The sequence below is a fragment of the Mus pahari genome, chromosome 17 (assembly GCF_900095145.1).
Source record: "Mus pahari chromosome 17, PAHARI_EIJ_v1.1, whole genome shotgun sequence".
Taxonomy (NCBI): domain Eukaryota; kingdom Metazoa; phylum Chordata; class Mammalia; order Rodentia; family Muridae; genus Mus; species Mus pahari.
The window spans coordinates 2896442-2912855 of record NC_034606.1 but is presented as its reverse complement, the minus strand read 5'-3'; the positions used below and the strand labels follow the sequence as shown (position 1 = coordinate 2912855).

The window sequence follows — 16414 nt, the reverse complement described above, 5'->3', positions numbered from 1 at the left end:
ATGTTAACTTTAGCTTAATATTTCTATATTTGCTATAACTGGCTTAAAAAAAATTGCCAATTTTCAAGTTGGTTCTGGTCAAGTTGGTTCTTGCTTCTGGAGAGGAGTTTTCCTATGCTTCATTTAGCTACATTCTTCTCATGAGAAATGACCCCCGTTAGAACTCTAGCTCCACAGGGGAGGCCAGATTTAAACAACGTGTGTCTTTAAGACCAAGTAGAGGAGATGATTTTGTTTGGTCTTCCTTTGTTGCCCAAGCTGGCCTTGAGCTAACAATCAGCTTCTTAAGTGGTTCAACCACAACCAGCCCACAGAGCAGAGTTCGCTATCTAGGTTTAACCTGGAAAGAGCAACCTTTCCCTGGAACTGTTCAGGATACCAGTGTCAAAAACAGCTGGTCCTTTGGTCTCCCCTGGACACATGTCCAAAGCCAGGGTCTATCACAAACAGTGTAAATATAAACTGAGCAAGTAGCTTAAGGATTTTACCAGACATATTTGACGTGGCTGTTTGGAGCCTGGTCAGCATATAGATGTGTTGGTTGGCACCGTTGTTTGGGAAGCTGAGAAAGTCCAGCTCCATGTAAAATACCTGTGGTGAGAAGCAAAAGAGGTGGACTACTTATTTTCTGGAAAACAGTTGTATGCTACAGCCATGTTCTATCCATAAGACATTACAGATTCAAAACGAGGCCAATCCTTGGACGTAAGTGTGCAGATAGCCTAGCTGTTAAACAACTGAATCGCTAGGATGATCTTGCCTTAGGTGCACTTAACACTTAGAGCAGCAGTTCTGACCCTTTCACAGAGATCGCCAAAGGCCATTGGAAAATGCAGACACTTACAGCTCATAACAGTAGCAAAATTATAGTTATGAAGTAGCAATGAATATAATTTTATGGTTGCGGGTCAGCACAACAGGAGGAACTGTATTAAATGCAGGATCACAGCGTTAAGAAGGTTGAGAACCACTGAGTTAGAGGAAGCAATGCTCCCAAGAGAACTGGTCAGGAATACTATCTTCTATGTCATTTAAAACTTAGGTGTTTAAAAAGTGTTACTTGACTTTGCTGCTTGATAACAATATTTCTATCTCTGACATGAGTGGCTAAAAAACAAAAAGCCAGCTACGTACAAAGGCACATGGTTTGCCTAGATATAGTATTTAAATTTAAATGACTTAATCCAGCTGTTAAACAAGATTCTGTATACATTTATGAGTGCTCTTGGGACCCCTGGTTTATTACATGCTTTCTCTGGTGCCAGTACCAAGTGAGGGCACCCAGCAGCAGCCACATAAGCCTCCAAAAAGACTCCCCAGAACCAAAGATGGTACAGCATGTGTGCTTTCTGGGGGCTTGTAAAGGTTTATAAACGAGGCATAGTCATTAGGCTAAGAATTAGTGGTTTGTAAAACCTTCAGTGTGGTAATAAAAGTTTTACAAGAGTGATGGAAACCAAAAAGGCCATGTGAAGCTCTGCTCTGAGACGCTCTTACATAAGCCCTGGAAACATGCGAAGAGACAGTGGCATTTTAAAACCCAAGCAACCTACGAAGTAGAGTTTTACTTCATTTGAGTTTGCAGCAAAAAGAACACTTTTTCTTTTCTTTTTTTTTTTTTTAAAGATTTATTTATTATTATATCTAAGTACACTGTAGCAGCTGTCTTCAGATGTACCAGAAGAGGGCATCAGATCTCATTACGGATGGTTGTGAGCCACCATGTGGTTGCTAGGATTTGAACTCAGGTCCTTCGGAAGAGCAGTCGGCGCTCTTAACCACCGAGTCATCTCTCCAGCCCAGAACACTTCTTCTTAATAAGTAAGGGAGAGTTTAACTTTCCCACCTCTCAGCTGTAGTAGTTTGCTTTATCAGTTTCCCTGTGACTAAAACCTGCCATCCACAGAGGATGGAAGTGGAGAGGTGAACAAAAGCATGGCTGTCAGTGTGAGCTCTCAAAGGATGCCCTGGATGTGTGCCCTGGTCAGGCTCTTGTCAGGACCGAGGAGCACGATGCCTGTGACTGCCTGGCCAGATGTAGAGAAGGTGCTCCCTGACAAGTGGGTGGCCCTTCCTGTGGTCTGAGATGCCAGCTAACTCGCCTGTTGTCCGGGTACATCAAGTCTTAAGTAGAAAGGTAATTCTAATCACATTTACCACAAGGTACTTTAGTGTGCTCTGCCGAGAGTGCAGAAAGCAAGCGAGGGAAGGCAGTACATCTGGGGGGTGTCCTGACACTGCAGCAAACCCCAGGTCTCCCAGCATCTGCTTGGGAACAGGGATCTTAGCTGCACACTACGTGCCTTCGCTCCCACTGGCCAGAAGACTGAGCACTGGGAGATGCAGCTGATCCCAAAGGTCAGTGCCTTACCCTCTCTCCACAGACGTCCTTCTGCCCCAGCTTATCACAGAAAAAGTAATCAGCCTTTTCTGCTGCCATATTATTGGAATTTCTAACATTATTTTTTATTAAAATCTATTAATTACACTGTAAAAAATTGGCATGGAATATCTGAAATTACTCATCGATGTTACTGATTGGCAGTGTTCATACTCTGTAAGTAAACACTAGGATACAGAAAAGTGAGCTATTGTTTATTCATTTGCTGTCTCCCCTTGTGCCCGTGTGAAAGGCTAGATTCAGAGGACCCAAGTAGGAACGCACATTAATGAGTTGGCCTGATTGTTTATTTTTCTTAAACCTACTCACCGTAGCCAGTCTGTGACACAAGTTCTGCAGCTCCCCCAATGGGTTTGGTGAATACCCCCATGATTCCTTTCCCCACGCCTGAGATGACACCTTTGGCCTTATGTCCTGCTGAAGCCTGGGTCTCAGATGTTTTCTGAAAGTTCTGCATTGGTTGATCAACTATCCCAGCAATGGCACCTGAAATAACAAAAGCCTCCAGTGAGGACAGAGCTTAGAGACAGTCTGGCGCTCAGTTTACCCTAGAGTGAATGACTCTCCCTCCTCGGACGGTCTTGCTTACAATCTAAGTACACTGCAGGACACTTATACTAGATGGCTCCTCATAAACAATGCTCACATTGGGTTTAGTTCACAAGCTAGGACCTAGAAGCTCGAGACTATTCCACAGTGTTACCCGTGCACTTTTCTGCAGAAAGAAGGGCACAGTTTTGGCAGAAAGCATTGTCACGAGAGCCTGCATAGCCTAATAAACTTGACTGTGTGGGGATGTGGAGAAGGGTGTCTGTGGAGGTTTTCCTCTAGTGCTTTCTGCCTTATTTCCTTGAGACAGGAGTCCACAGTTTCTTAAGCTCGTGGTTTGGGCTAGGCTGGTTGGCCAGTGAGCGCCCAGGATCTATCTGCTTGTCCCTCCCCTTTGTTGGGTTACAGTAGTAGCTATGCCCTGCTGTTTTACAGGGGTACTGGAGATTTCAGCTGCGGTCCTTAGGATTCCATAGCAGGCACTCCTATTCACTGACCTGGTTCTCCTCTCCCAACTTAAAACAATTATGTTCTAATAATTCAACATTATCACTGCTAATATTTAATGAAAGTAATTACTGACAGATTATTATGAACTGAGCACTATACAAAGGCCTCCACCCATGTGAGGCCATTTAATCCCTGCAATCCTATTAGTAAGGCCAAGAGGTTGAGGGATTTCCCAAGGCCGCACAACTATTGAGGGGTTGGGCCTGGATTTGAGTCCAAGGAGTTTGAGTTATTTGCTTACCCAATTTATCAAACAGGTTCCTTGCTAATATTGAAAAAAAATTTTTTCTGACTTGAGATTTGGCTGTACTCTTGACTTCAGAGTAGCCAGTACACCACTGCCTGCCTCACACATCGCTGTGCCAATTTACCATTATAGTGAACTGAAGGCAGGTTACAAATGAAGGTGTCCCTCTGGAGCCCGTTCTCTAACTTCAGGGGTTATTGATAAGGTCAGGAAAGGGCTTGTGGGTCCTGACTTCACACAGCAGAGGGCTCCTCAACTCAGCAGAGACTGTATTTATAATTCCTGACAGCTCCTTGTTTCCAGACTGACCCTGGCAGGAATAATGCAAATGTACAGCCCCTTGGTAGAGACTTTAGTGCATGTCAAATCCTATTATTCCAAATGGCACCAATTCAAAGTCTGGGGGTAAAAGGAGATTTCCAGGTCTCTGTTAATGACCTGCTAATTTCAAGCAATACTTCACTGAGCAAACTACACGGAAACAAAAGACTAGACTAGCTCTTTCAGGTCATCCCCAGGAGATGGTTTGTCACAGGTCCAGCCGCTTGGTTGGTTTTTTTTTTTTTTTTTTTTTTTTTTTTTTTTTTTTTTTGNTTTTTNGAGACAGGGTTTCTCTGTNTAGCCCTGGCTGTCCTGGAACTCCCTCTGTAGACCAGGTTGGCCTCGAACTCAGAAATCTGCCTGCCTCTGCCTCCCGAGTGCTGGGATTAAAGGTGTGCACCACCACGCCCGGCTAGCCGTTTGGTTTTTAACAGAGACATTTAAGTTTATGAATTGGCAGATTAAGAATTTGCCAGAGGTGACAGCCTAGGGTAATACTACCCCAGCCTAAAGAAATGATGGACTGAGGGCAACAACAGCTTCCAGTGGCCGAGTGTGTCTCTGCTCCTAGAACAGTGTCACACAGAAGTGCGAGAAAGCAGCCTGAGCAACCGGGTTGAGATCCCTTCAGCGGAAGGATGGCGGCCCTGTCTGCTCTGCATCTGAAGGAGCCAGCCCACAGCAACACGGTGGGGGAGCAGACCTGGGCTTGGAGTCTTTGTTTTCACGGTGGTTTGTGGAGTGTTCCTGAGCCATTACAGAGGCAAGCCTGGCTCTGACTTCCTGGTCCTATGTCTCCACCTAAGAGCTCAGGTAAATAATTGGAACTACAGCAAATTATTGCCAATATTCCTGGTGGGGAAGCCCTTTTTGAAGTGTGGCTTTCATTATAGCTGCATTGACTGGGGTTGGGGGGTAGGTGTCTGCCTCATTTAGGATCTTCCTCCACTTCCCTATCATGTGTCAGACCTAACCTATACAAAGAATGTGTCCTTTAGATAAGATAATGCCCACATGGGGTCCTCCCTTCTGTCCCCTTTAGTGAAACTCCCTTGATTTCTGTGTTCTTGTATTCACTGAAGGCTCCAATTGCAGTGGTTTTAGACTCACTCTAAGACAAAGTGGTATATATCCTGCCCGTTAGAGAAGGATTCGTCAGGTCACTTGCCTCCAGTCCAGTCCCAAACTGCAATGGTAACAACCACCCTCAGACAGCCCACTGACCATCAGGTGCCATGGGCTCCTGCTTTGTACTAATACTATTGAGAACAGAGGCTCTGAAGAGATGAACAGCAATCCCATCAGCTGTAAATCTGGCTGGAGGGAGGCAGCTTCTCAGGGCTTTAGGAGGCCAAGTCCTACAACTGTTAAATGATTTACTGTCATCTCTAAGGTTTTGGGTAGAGGAAACTGATCTCAAGATCTGTCTGTTGGCAATAAGCCTGTGGAGTGGGCGGCCACACGGAGAGTGCTATAATGTGATGAAGTGCGTGGAGGAGGCAGGAGGGCACTGTGGCGGGGGGGGGGGGGGGGGGGGGCACACACTGTGGACTGAGCCAGGCCTGAGCTGGGCCTCGAAGTCGTTTCCATCCTCTAAGTTGTAGGAGGCCTGTCCTGAAGAAACAAGGAACTACTGAGTGCTTCCTTCTCTTCTGACTTGCCCTGGAATCAAGGGCACTTGCTACTAATCTATTTTGGTGGCAGCTTATCACACAATGCAGTTTTGTTGTTGTTGTTCACAGTAGTGGTATAGGCCTAAGCTAGGACACCACGCTGCTGGGGTATCTACAAGTGAGACCTGCACAGTGCTTGGGACTAGCTTTTCTTGTCAGAGCAGATAATCAAACCTGGAAGCAATTAAACTGGAATCTGTCTATCTGCAAGTCCCAAATAACTGAAAACTCAACTTCTGGTAGCAGGTTTGATGTCCAAGGGCCTCCTCACGTGTACCTCCTCTTTTGATCTAACTATTATAGGCCTGTTCTTTTGGGATTCTGAAAGCTCCAGCCCCTCCCCTTCCTTCTGGTGTGAAAGATAGAGGTGGGACTCAGTACCACAGCATCAGTTCAGCTGGGCACCTTGGTAGGTGGAAGAGCCAGGGCTTAGGCGACCATGGCAGAACTGGGACATGGAGGTGGCCATCTTTTCCCAGGTAGGCTCTAGGACACAGAAGAGTGTGTGGCATTTGGGGAAGTAAGGTGGATCTGTTACATGTAAGCAAAGCCAGTGCCAATTCTGCAGGCCCCACAGTTTCCAAACATAGATTAAAGCTCATGCAAAAGCCCTGGTGGCCTCACGGGCTTGGAGCCACATGGCTTGAAGTAGCTACAGAAGTCTTTGGGCTTTCAAGTGCTTCATAACACTTGTGTCCCCAACGGGGCAAAAAGGGGGCACATTTAGGGGGAACGAATTTCTCCTGCCCTTGGAACTCTCACTTGTGTACTTTCCTGTTCTGATTGTCTCTAGGTGGGGAGCCCTAAGAGAAGGTGGTATAAAGGTTCTTGCTGAGTAGCCACTAAAATTTAACACCAATACTGTTAACAGGGAAAATAAAGAAGGAGGTGAAAGTGTTTGGTCAACCAAAGACATGCTATAAATAAATTCTCATTAACAGAGTGCTTATCTAAAGAAAAATCTGAGCAGCTAGAACTGCAGTATTCACTGTGGGCTTCAATTATTATATAACAACCTCAGTAAGGCACTGAGTTACATGTGGCAATTTTAAATACTTTCTGGGGACCAATTTGAAATGGTAACATTGAAACTTGCTTGTTTCTCTTCTTCCTGGCAAACATCTGGTATGCTGGACCAGGCATTATAGGACAGCTTGTATATATTTTTTTCTTTTTTTGGCTTTTTGAGACAGGGTTTCTCTGTATAGCCCTGGCTGTCCTGGAACTCACTTTGTAGACCAGGCTGGCCTCAAACTCAGAAATCCGCCTGCCTCTGCCTCCCGAGTGCTGGGATTAAAGGCGTGCGCCACCACACCCGGCTGAGCTTGGTATTTTGTGACACAGACAGGCTCTTCAACCCTTGGAGGAAAGGAAGTCACTTTACCTCAGCTGGAGCCATTCATTGTAAACTGTGAAAAGTCCAGAAATGTCAGCAGCCCCGGAGGGAATAGGTATTAGTCTGGATTGGGTCCCGGGGCCCACGATGGCTAGTATTAGGGAACCTGGGAGTAGGAGCAGGGAAGACATTTAAAGCATCCTCAGAGCTCAGCTTTCTGGAAATTACCAGAGGCAGACAGCACATGAAACATTGCCGTCCTCAGCCCAGTGGAAGTTAGCTAGTAAGACACCATGAGAACTTTCTACCAGAGGAAGTGAGACAGGGGCCAGAGCTTTTCCTTGTGGGAAGAGTATGGAATTTGGGGGCCAAAAGGGGGTCAGGACAAGGATGGAGACAGCCTGTGACGGTCAGCTCAGATCTCTTGGACAGGTTAAGAAAGCACTCATTTCCAAAGCAAAGGACATTTAAGGCAACAATTCTTAGCTTAAAATAATTCAAAGTCTCCAAATAACAAGCTTGTGGCCCCCAAGATAACTTTGTCACTCCCTCTGGACAGAGTGTCTTCATTGGACTAAACTTCCCCAAGAACGAGCCTGTGGTTGCTCCAATGCTGCTCTTGAGTCAGGACAATGTTTAGTCTCTATGGCTGCAGAATACAGCATTATTTCCTTTCCACTCTGTGTGCCCTGTGGCCTCTACCTGCTCATTGTTTCTAACAACTGTATTATCAGCTCCAGGTTATAAACAAATCCAGGATTAAAGAAGTTAAACACTTACCTAAGGTCACAAAGAGAGGACTTGGATAACCTAGGGACCCAAGGGACACAATCTACCCACTGCCACACCATCCTCCCCAAAGCAAGCAAGGGGACTGCTGGTTTACCCACTGGCCCACTTTTCACACATTATCAAATGACATACCCCACACCACCAGTTAAGTTAGTGCTTAACAGGTCTGTGTTCAGCCTGCACGTGTAACGCTGTACCACTTCCTCCACAGCCTCAGCTGTGCTGCTGGTGAGGCACTGCACAGAGACCAGGACAAAGGGAGGATGAAGCCTTTCAGGCTCGTCTCTTCCACTCTGGCTCTACACCTCCACGGTCACTTTGATCTCTACACTGCATCTGCCTTCAGATGCTAGAAAGGCAGGGTGCCAAGCAGTATAGTTTTAAATTCCCTTGCTAACAAATAAACAAAAATACCCTTGAAAAATCCTGCTCTGTAAATTTCTAACTCTGAAGTTTTCTTTTTATAGATTTTCCCAAAGCAACTTATTTTCAAACACTTGATCCTTTGCAATACCCATGGAAATCTCCCCCTCTAACTATACCATCGGCTGCTCGACAAATAATAACTGTTTGGAGATGGGCTGATCCGAAATAAATAAATCCAAGGGGGTGGGGGGAGGAAGCTGGCTCCTGACTACAGTTTACACAGCGCGTGGACACTGCTCAAGTGCTGCTCAAACAAAAGCAGTCATGGTAAGGGAAAGTAGATGCTTCCTAAGGTTGCTGGTAACTCACTTCTAAAAGAGCTTAAGGGTGTCCTGTGCCTTTGTCCTTTGCTTTGGAGATTGTATACCAAGACCCATGTTAAGTAGGGAAGGTGGAGCACAGGTATTGTGTCTGGTAATCTCCTCCCCAGGCAGTCCTGAGGTAGCCCTGCTGAGGAGCAGCACAACACTGTAGAACTGGTCCTGCTCTAGTGCTCCTCAGATGCACTGCAGACACCACAGCAAGGGACTGTTCCTTCATAGCTCAATTCTACTTATGAAAGGTCAGGGCTTCGCAACCATTCCCACGAGAAGCCATGTGGCCATCCCTGGTGGAGCTTCCAAAGCTGAATGCAGACAGGAGTGTGGAGTCCCTTACCAAGCAGGCTGATGCCCAATCTGGACAGGCCCTGTCGCAGTCCTTCACCCAGGCTCTCAGGGAGCTGCCGCCGCCACTCCTCCTGCCGGTTGTAGTGTTCCTCGTCCAGAGAGAGCCGGCCCATATTCCGGGCCAGGCTGGTGGCCAAGTTGGTGATGGACGTCAAGGCACCTGTGGGCACAAGAGCATGGGCTGGTTCCCTTCAGGTGGCAGCCCTGGCCGGGGTTTGTAAGGTGGGATGAGAAGACATACCAGCAACACTTGAGTGTCTCCTTGACCTGCTGGGTGGGGAGCGACAGTCGACAACCTTTCCTCCCCAGTCATTGGAAGCAGGAAACACAAGGTTTGAGCAGGGGAGTGCTGGTGCTCTCCAGTGGGCAGAGGAACATCCTTATATGGCTAAGACCTTTGCACCTTGCCAATAATTTCACAAGACTTGGGGGAAAGACTTTTAAAGTCCTCTATGGATCCAGTTTTAAGAGATTAAAGTCTGACTGCTGACTACATTCCTAGCTTACCTGTGTTTCTGAGCTTGTTTTACAGGTTATGTTTAAGGTTATGTCCCTTAGTCCCAGGTAGATTGTCAAGAAATGTTTCCATTTTAGGACTTGTGAATTCAGTGTTCCCTCTTCCTCTGGTCTCTTATATAAGCTTACATCAGCTTTGAACTTGTGACTTTTCCTCAGCAAGCATGACCACACCTGGTCATGACTTCAGTCTTAACCGAACTCTATCACTTGTCATTCTGAGGGAAAAAAAACCCTATTTGCTGTACAAGATTTATGAAGTTTTGGTAATCAGGGCATCGACTGATGGAAAAGTCCACAAAGGAACCCAGGCAATGATTCTGTTTGGTTTTTCTAAAAAAAGACAACTTCTCATGCTCCAACAGTCCCAACTGCTCCAGCAAGTATATATGGGCCTCAGCAGCAAAACCCGAGGACACTGATAGAGAAGACATGGCAGGTGCCACTTCTGAAGCTATTGTTTTTACCTGTGGTCTGAACACATAAGACACCCAGGCACACTCAGACATATGAACACACACACAGACAGGGACACATAGACACATATACAGACATTAATCACAGACACACACACATATGAACACATAGACACACATAGACATATAAACACAGAGACATATGAACACACACACACACACACACACACACACACACACACACACACACAGACACCCCTCAGATTTTGCTAAGATGGGAGAACAAATGTAAGAAGCAGTCAGGATGCTAAATAAGCTGGGCTACAGTTTAGCAGGTGTTTGCTGTCCTACCTCAGAGGACCCATGGCACGACTGAGAAGCCCACCAGGCACACATCTGTGAGTTTCTAGTCTGCTCCCAGGCCTCCCGGGATCTGGGGCTGAGGGAGGCTCCCTTTCATTGTCCATGGAATTTGTTTTTATTACTCTGGCTGCTCTCTTGCCAACCCCCCACCAGGAGCCCCCACCCTCTCTATGGGTCATGGAGTCTCATATTTCAAGCAAGTCTTCTAGAGTCTTCCGTAACCTGCCCACTCATAACAGAGTTATGGTATTGTCTACAGTAAAATGCCTTTTATGGGCAAGAAGGCCTTTGCCCTGTTTTCTCTGCCTCCCGCTGAGAAGAAAAGGGGACTCAGATGGCCCTTGTTAGTTCCCTGGTCACTGCCAACCTGACCAAAATATCGAGCAAACACTGGATGAAATGAAAACATTCTCCTGGTGGGAAGCAGTTTAGCCTCCATGCCTGATGACCTGTCTGGACCACAAGATGGCACTGTGGATGTAGGGAGTGGGGGTAAAGCTGGCCTAGCAGTCAGCTTCCCCACTCAGTGTGTCCTGAGACAGTTATGACAACTGTATCTGCATTTTAGAAACACAATGAGGCAACTGGTGTGGGAGGTCGCAAACACCGTCAGTGTTTCTATACTTATTGTATAGAATAACAGTGGAGCCAGTTCCTGTTTTCTCAGTGAGAATGTTTCTGAAACATTTTTAAACACTACAGGCAAGCAGTGATTTGTTTAAAACACTGAGCTTTGCTACCATCCCAGCATTTCACAGCAAGTTAACACAACAACAGAAGCTGGAGGCTGGGTGAGCAAACTGAAAAGCATGAACGCTTGAACGTTTGAAACACAAGACAAGGGCCAGCAAGGACCGGCACCAGCTACCTTTGGAAATGTGCTTGACGAATGATGTGGTCCCTCTGGAGACTCCGCTCACGAAGGCTCCTGGGCCCCGGGTCAGTCCCTCATATGGAAGCCTGAAGAAGTCCGAGATTCCATTCCCAATGCTTCTCACTAAGCTGGCGGGGCTGCCGAGGATTTCCAGAGACCCCACCACCCAGCCTGCAACACGAAGGGAAGGGTTATTGAGTCCCTGAGTTCAGCACTTTCAACATTCGTGAAAAGTGGCCTGTTTTCCCTAAAATTCCCTTTCCACACTAGAACGAAGGGTGTCATAAGTTTCTTTGGAGCAAAATATGGGAAATAACTCATTCTCTGTGAATTCATAAATGGTGAACTTTCATACTTTATAAATCACAGTGATCCTCTGGCAGCCTTGCAAATGGCTTTAATATGACTTCTGTGCCCAAGCCTCCTGTACTCCTCCTGTAAAGGGAACCATGTGCGGAGAACACCTCCGACTCAGTCAGGCGCTCTGGCTGCAGGTGTTCACAGACTGCGATGTCTCTCCCAATCTGCCAGGGTGGCGGCTGCAGCAGCAGCAGCTGCCTGCTGGGGAGAAGCCAGATGCTAAAATAGGGTATTGCAAAAGGGATGCAAGCTTTGACAAGGATGGAGGGTCTTTTTATCTTTCACAATCTTATCAAGCTGAGTGCTTCTCTTAGAGTGGAGCTAGAGCCAAACCAATGTCTCCCCTTCAACCCTATTGGGCTGTGAAAACATCCATGACAGGGACATGCTGATTAGGTTAGCGAGAGGGAAGTGCTCCCCCAGCCATGTCCCAGGAGTGTGGCTTTGGGTCTGCTTTCCTATTTAAACTCAGGCTTGCCAGGAGCTGGCCCTCCAGTGGCTTGCTCACAGCCTTCTGCCTTTTCCCTCCCACCCGGGGTGGGGACTGAGGGCTGTAAGCCCGGAGGACTCCAGGGGCAAGCAAAGACCAGGGCCAGGGAGAGGAGAGATCTGAAAAAGCAACTTCCTTTGGGAAGTGCTGTGGTCTTTTATTGGGAAGGCTGTGAGGTGAGGCAAAGGGTGGGAACTGTTCCCTCCCTCAACAGCAAGTCTCTGTGACAGAGATCCACAGTTAAGTCACCAACTGAAGAGGGAGGCCAAGTCCTCTGGTCACTATCAAAGCAGAGAGCTTCCTAAAGTAGAGAGCAGAGGACTGGTATAAATGTTGAGCCCTTTTCTGGAGCATTAGGGTGACAACATGGCTCTCAGTCATTAGGACTGACAAACGAAGAGCCACGTGGGGCCAAGGCACTGCTCATGGAATCCCCCAAGCACAAGGCCAACAAACAGTGCCACCACCACCCTGCACGTGTGCCTGACCACTGAGCTGCTGGGGTCAGAGCTGTATGGATACAGGAGGCAGATGACAATCCTACTTGATGTGTGTCTATAGTATCTTTACTGGCAGGAAGCAGAGGACACAAGTGAGATTATGTCAGATTATTCATAGTCTCTGCCTGAAAAATTTAGGAGTAGGGTTTCCAACCTAGGTTAGTTTACTTGATCCCTGCCTGTCTCAATCAATCAACCAATCAATGGTCCCGTGGAATAAGTTATTCATGAAAGGTACTCTGAGGAGGTAAAATAAAAAAGGAGATTCTTCTTAAGAGGCTCTCCCAGAATGATCATAGGTTCCATCTGATGGCTGGTTTAGAGACCTTGGTTTCCCTGACACATGTGAAAGAGAGTCTCCTGTCAGGCAGAGACCTCCAATGACGCTTCCTTCAGGTCTGGGAACATAGAGGGCACAGAGGGGAAGGCCCACATTGATTCTTAATCCCACCCAGCTGCTCAGAGTCCTGTTCTTCCTAGCCATCCGAAAGGTGTACCGCTGATCAGTAAGCCTGAAGCCACCAGAGGGCTGTTTGTGGATGGAGAGTCCACCTGGTGGCATCCAAGCTAGACAAAAAGACAGAAAGTATACAAGGATACTTTTTACTATTTTCTCCAGAGGTGAGTGAAGTGGCCCTCGGCACCCAGCAGGCATGGGTTCCAGACTTGCTATCCAGCTTCAGTCACCTGCACTGCATTGACACTGCCTGAGTGTGTACTGCTGTAGAGTGCACAAGCTGTGCCCAACATGCCGCTGAATTTAAAATGTTTACTACTACTACTTACTTATGTGGCTTTGGGTGTGCACTTGTGGAGGCTAGGGGACAACTTGTAAGTCAGTTCTCTCCTTCCACCCTTACCCACTCAACTGGACAGCAACCATCTTGCTGGCCTATTTATTCTACACATTTAAGGGATAAACGACAAGAACACACACAATTCTTTTCTTCAGTATTTTCAGGCTACAAGGGGTTGGATCTGCAGATGTGAACCCAAGGATGCAGAGGTCCATCTGTATATCTTTGGCTTAGTTGTTTGGAAATCTTGTGGGTGATCTGAGTCTATGAGAGTGGGAGCTGGAGGTAGGCAAGAACCTTGAGAAATTCTCAAGCCCACATTCCTCCCTTTGAATGGAGCTACTCATTTCTAGTTAGCAGTTATGGGTTTTTAAAGCCTCTTCAAACGACTCCACAGACTTCCCTAGAAATGAGGTCATGGTGTTTTAAGCATCCCAGCCAGAAATCTTGAGTCCAGTGGGTAAATGCAGCCCTAAGTGAGATCTACACAACCCACTCCCTCCTGGCTAGCCCTCACCCGCTCTCTACAGGAATGTTAGTCCATTCTCCTTGGGCCTGCCAGCCACCCTCCCCATAGCCTTTCTATTTCTCAATGCGCCAATGACTTTTCTTTCAAGTAATATTCAGTTTTAGTGACAATGTTTTCAACCCAGCTTTGGTGTTAGAATTTCTTTCCTGCTATATATTGAGAATGAGATAATCACAGGATCTAACTATAAAAAGGCCAGAGAGAATGTTCACATGAGATCCCTCGGCCCCAGTAAAACAAGGCAGTAGGTTTCGCACAAAGCCTATGGAGGCCATGGTTACCTGGGCACAGGTGGACTCTGTCCTCTAGCCCGGCTTCCTAGCTCGGTGTCAGCTGTGACCTCGGAGAGCTCTCCTCTCTTGACCTCTGACTAAGGAGCTGATGTACGCCAGTGTGCCAGAAGGGGGAGTGTCTGGGGACTTTATAGAGATATACAAGTCTATTCAGTTTGAGATATTCTGGGTTATTTTAAATGACTCCTGGGCAAGGGGGAAATATTTTCTTCACTATTGTGCAAATTATCCAAACAACAGGCCATTTAAGGCTCTCAGCTGGAGGCTGTCCTTTTTTTTTTTTTCTATGGTGGAGTCAACCTGTCCCTGGTCTCTATGTATTTCATTATGGAGAAGGTTTAATCTTACCCATGTAGCATGATTACTGGCCTCTTACTACTGGTAATATAGTCATTTGCTGCCACAGCCTGAATAGTCTATGGGAATTCATTCACCAAGAACAAGGTTATCACGTGCAGGAAGTCATCCTTCAGGTTCTTTGCTGGAGAAGACTTAACAAAGCCAAGCGTGGATGCTGCTTTGACGTAACCTTGAGGAACAGGCTACCACTCTCTATCTAAGACTGACCCTGAGTCAGGAACACATGCTCTGGAGATGATGACCGTAAAGTAGTTTGAGACTATAGGGAGCCCAATTTTCATGTTTGCACATAATGCTCCCCATGGAAGATTCTGTACTCACATCAAACACTCCTTGTAGGCTCTTCCAGCTAGATGGGAAACAGAAGTCTTATTTCTCTCCTTGGTCCCTAGTATAAACCATCCCTTTATGCAGGCTCAAGGAGTTTGATATTCACCCAAGGTTTACACTGAACGTCTAGATCTAGATCCAGTTCTGTTAGATGTGTGGCCTATCACCCAGCCCTACCTGCTCTCTCGTGTGTTGTGCGACAGACAGCCCTCCGCCACAATGGACCACTTCTGTCCAGGTGCTAGCCCATCACAGACCCTTCCCTTGCATCCTCACCTGCTCTGAAAAGAGCCCCAGCAGCATAGTGCATGGCAAGTGCGTGCACCAGCTGCCTTGCCGTGGTGAACACTGGTCCTCTTTCAAACACAGAGAAGGAGAGAGGGGTGTGGTCAGAGGCTATGTACAGCTTCAGGGAGGCATGGATGCTGATGAGCAGGTTCACTGGCTGGATGAGCAGCTTCCGTAACTTCACTGCATTCACTAATGCCTTGGCGTGCTGTGTCACCTGTACAGGCAGCACCTGCCTCCCTGTGAAGAGCTGTGCATGGTGACCAGACATCCTGCTGGGAGGAAGGTAGGTGTCAAACAAAGTTTTGATGTAGTATACAAAGGTGTCCTCCACATACAGCCGTGCTGGCTTCAGTTCAAAGGTGAACTCGCTGACATCGAGGAGGATGTCCTTCCCCTCAGAGACAGTGAGGCAAAGTTTGATGAAGCAATTCTCCTTGTATTCTTCCAAGGCTTTGCTGGAGACCAGGAGACTCTGCACCCTGGAATACTGAGCAGGGTCTGTTCTCTCTCCTTGGCAGACCAAGACAGCGAAATGGAAATTAGACTTGTTATAAAGCTGGTTGTCCAGCTGCAGGTCTCCACAGTAGACTTCCACACCATAAAGCTGGAAGAAGCTGGAGGGAGGCTCTTCCCCTGGGAGGACACCAGGCACAGGAGACACATGGAGGAAAACGTTGTCCAGGGTGAGCCTCAGCAGTTCCGATGGTGCCTGGTGTGTGAGGTCGTCAGACACTGCCAGGCTCAGCTGGGTGATGAACACCCTGAAAGTGCCCATCCTCTCCAGAGCTCTAGGGAAAGGGCAAAGCTTGTTAGTGTCTCTGGTTTCTTTCTTATTTCTGTTTTAGGACAGAATCTCCTAACAAGGGAGAACTCAACACGTCTGGACAGAGCTAGCTACACTTGACGATTACTGGGAAGTATTCCCACTGGGACTACTACAAGCAATTGTCATGTTTCTTTATGTGTTTTCTCTTAGCAACACCAGATTTTTTCCCTTTATTTTTCATTTTATACACTAATTATCTATTATGATGATCACGGCAAAAAGAGAAATAACACTCCTTATATTAAAAAAAAAAAATGAGCTGAACAGAAAAAGAGAGGCCAGCATGCACCTATCAACCCTGCACACAGCATGCACTTATCTGCCCTGCACATAGCATGCACCTATCTGCCCTGCACACAGCATGTATCTATCTGCCCTGAACACAGCATGTACCTATCTGCCCTGCACAGAGCATGCACCTATCTGCCCTGCACACAGCATGCACCTATCTGCCCTGAACACAGCATGCACCTATCAACCCTGCACACAGCATGCACCTATCTGCCCTGCACACAGCATGTATCTATCTGCCCTGCACACAGCATG

The 16414-nt window shown here is 47.0% G+C and overlaps 1 protein-coding gene across 4 annotated transcripts in view; it reads right to left on the bottom strand.

The window, feature by feature from the left end:
• Positions 1–16414, bottom strand: part of Vps13b (vacuolar protein sorting 13 homolog B) — a 529582-nt gene that overhangs the window by 5437 nt on the left and 507731 nt on the right. For all 4 annotated transcript variants that reach the window (XM_021217240.2, XM_029548110.1, XM_029548111.1 and 1 more), the window contains exons 56-60: positions 15028–15830; positions 11087–11263; positions 8913–9083; positions 2711–2887; positions 489–591 (exon numbers count right to left, since the gene is read on the bottom strand). In XM_021217240.2, coding sequence (XP_021072899.1) covers positions 489–591; positions 2711–2887; positions 8913–9083; positions 11087–11263; positions 15028–15830 — 1431 coding nt within the window. The remainder of the gene's footprint in view (positions 1–488; positions 592–2710; positions 2888–8912; positions 9084–11086; positions 11264–15027; positions 15831–16414) is intronic.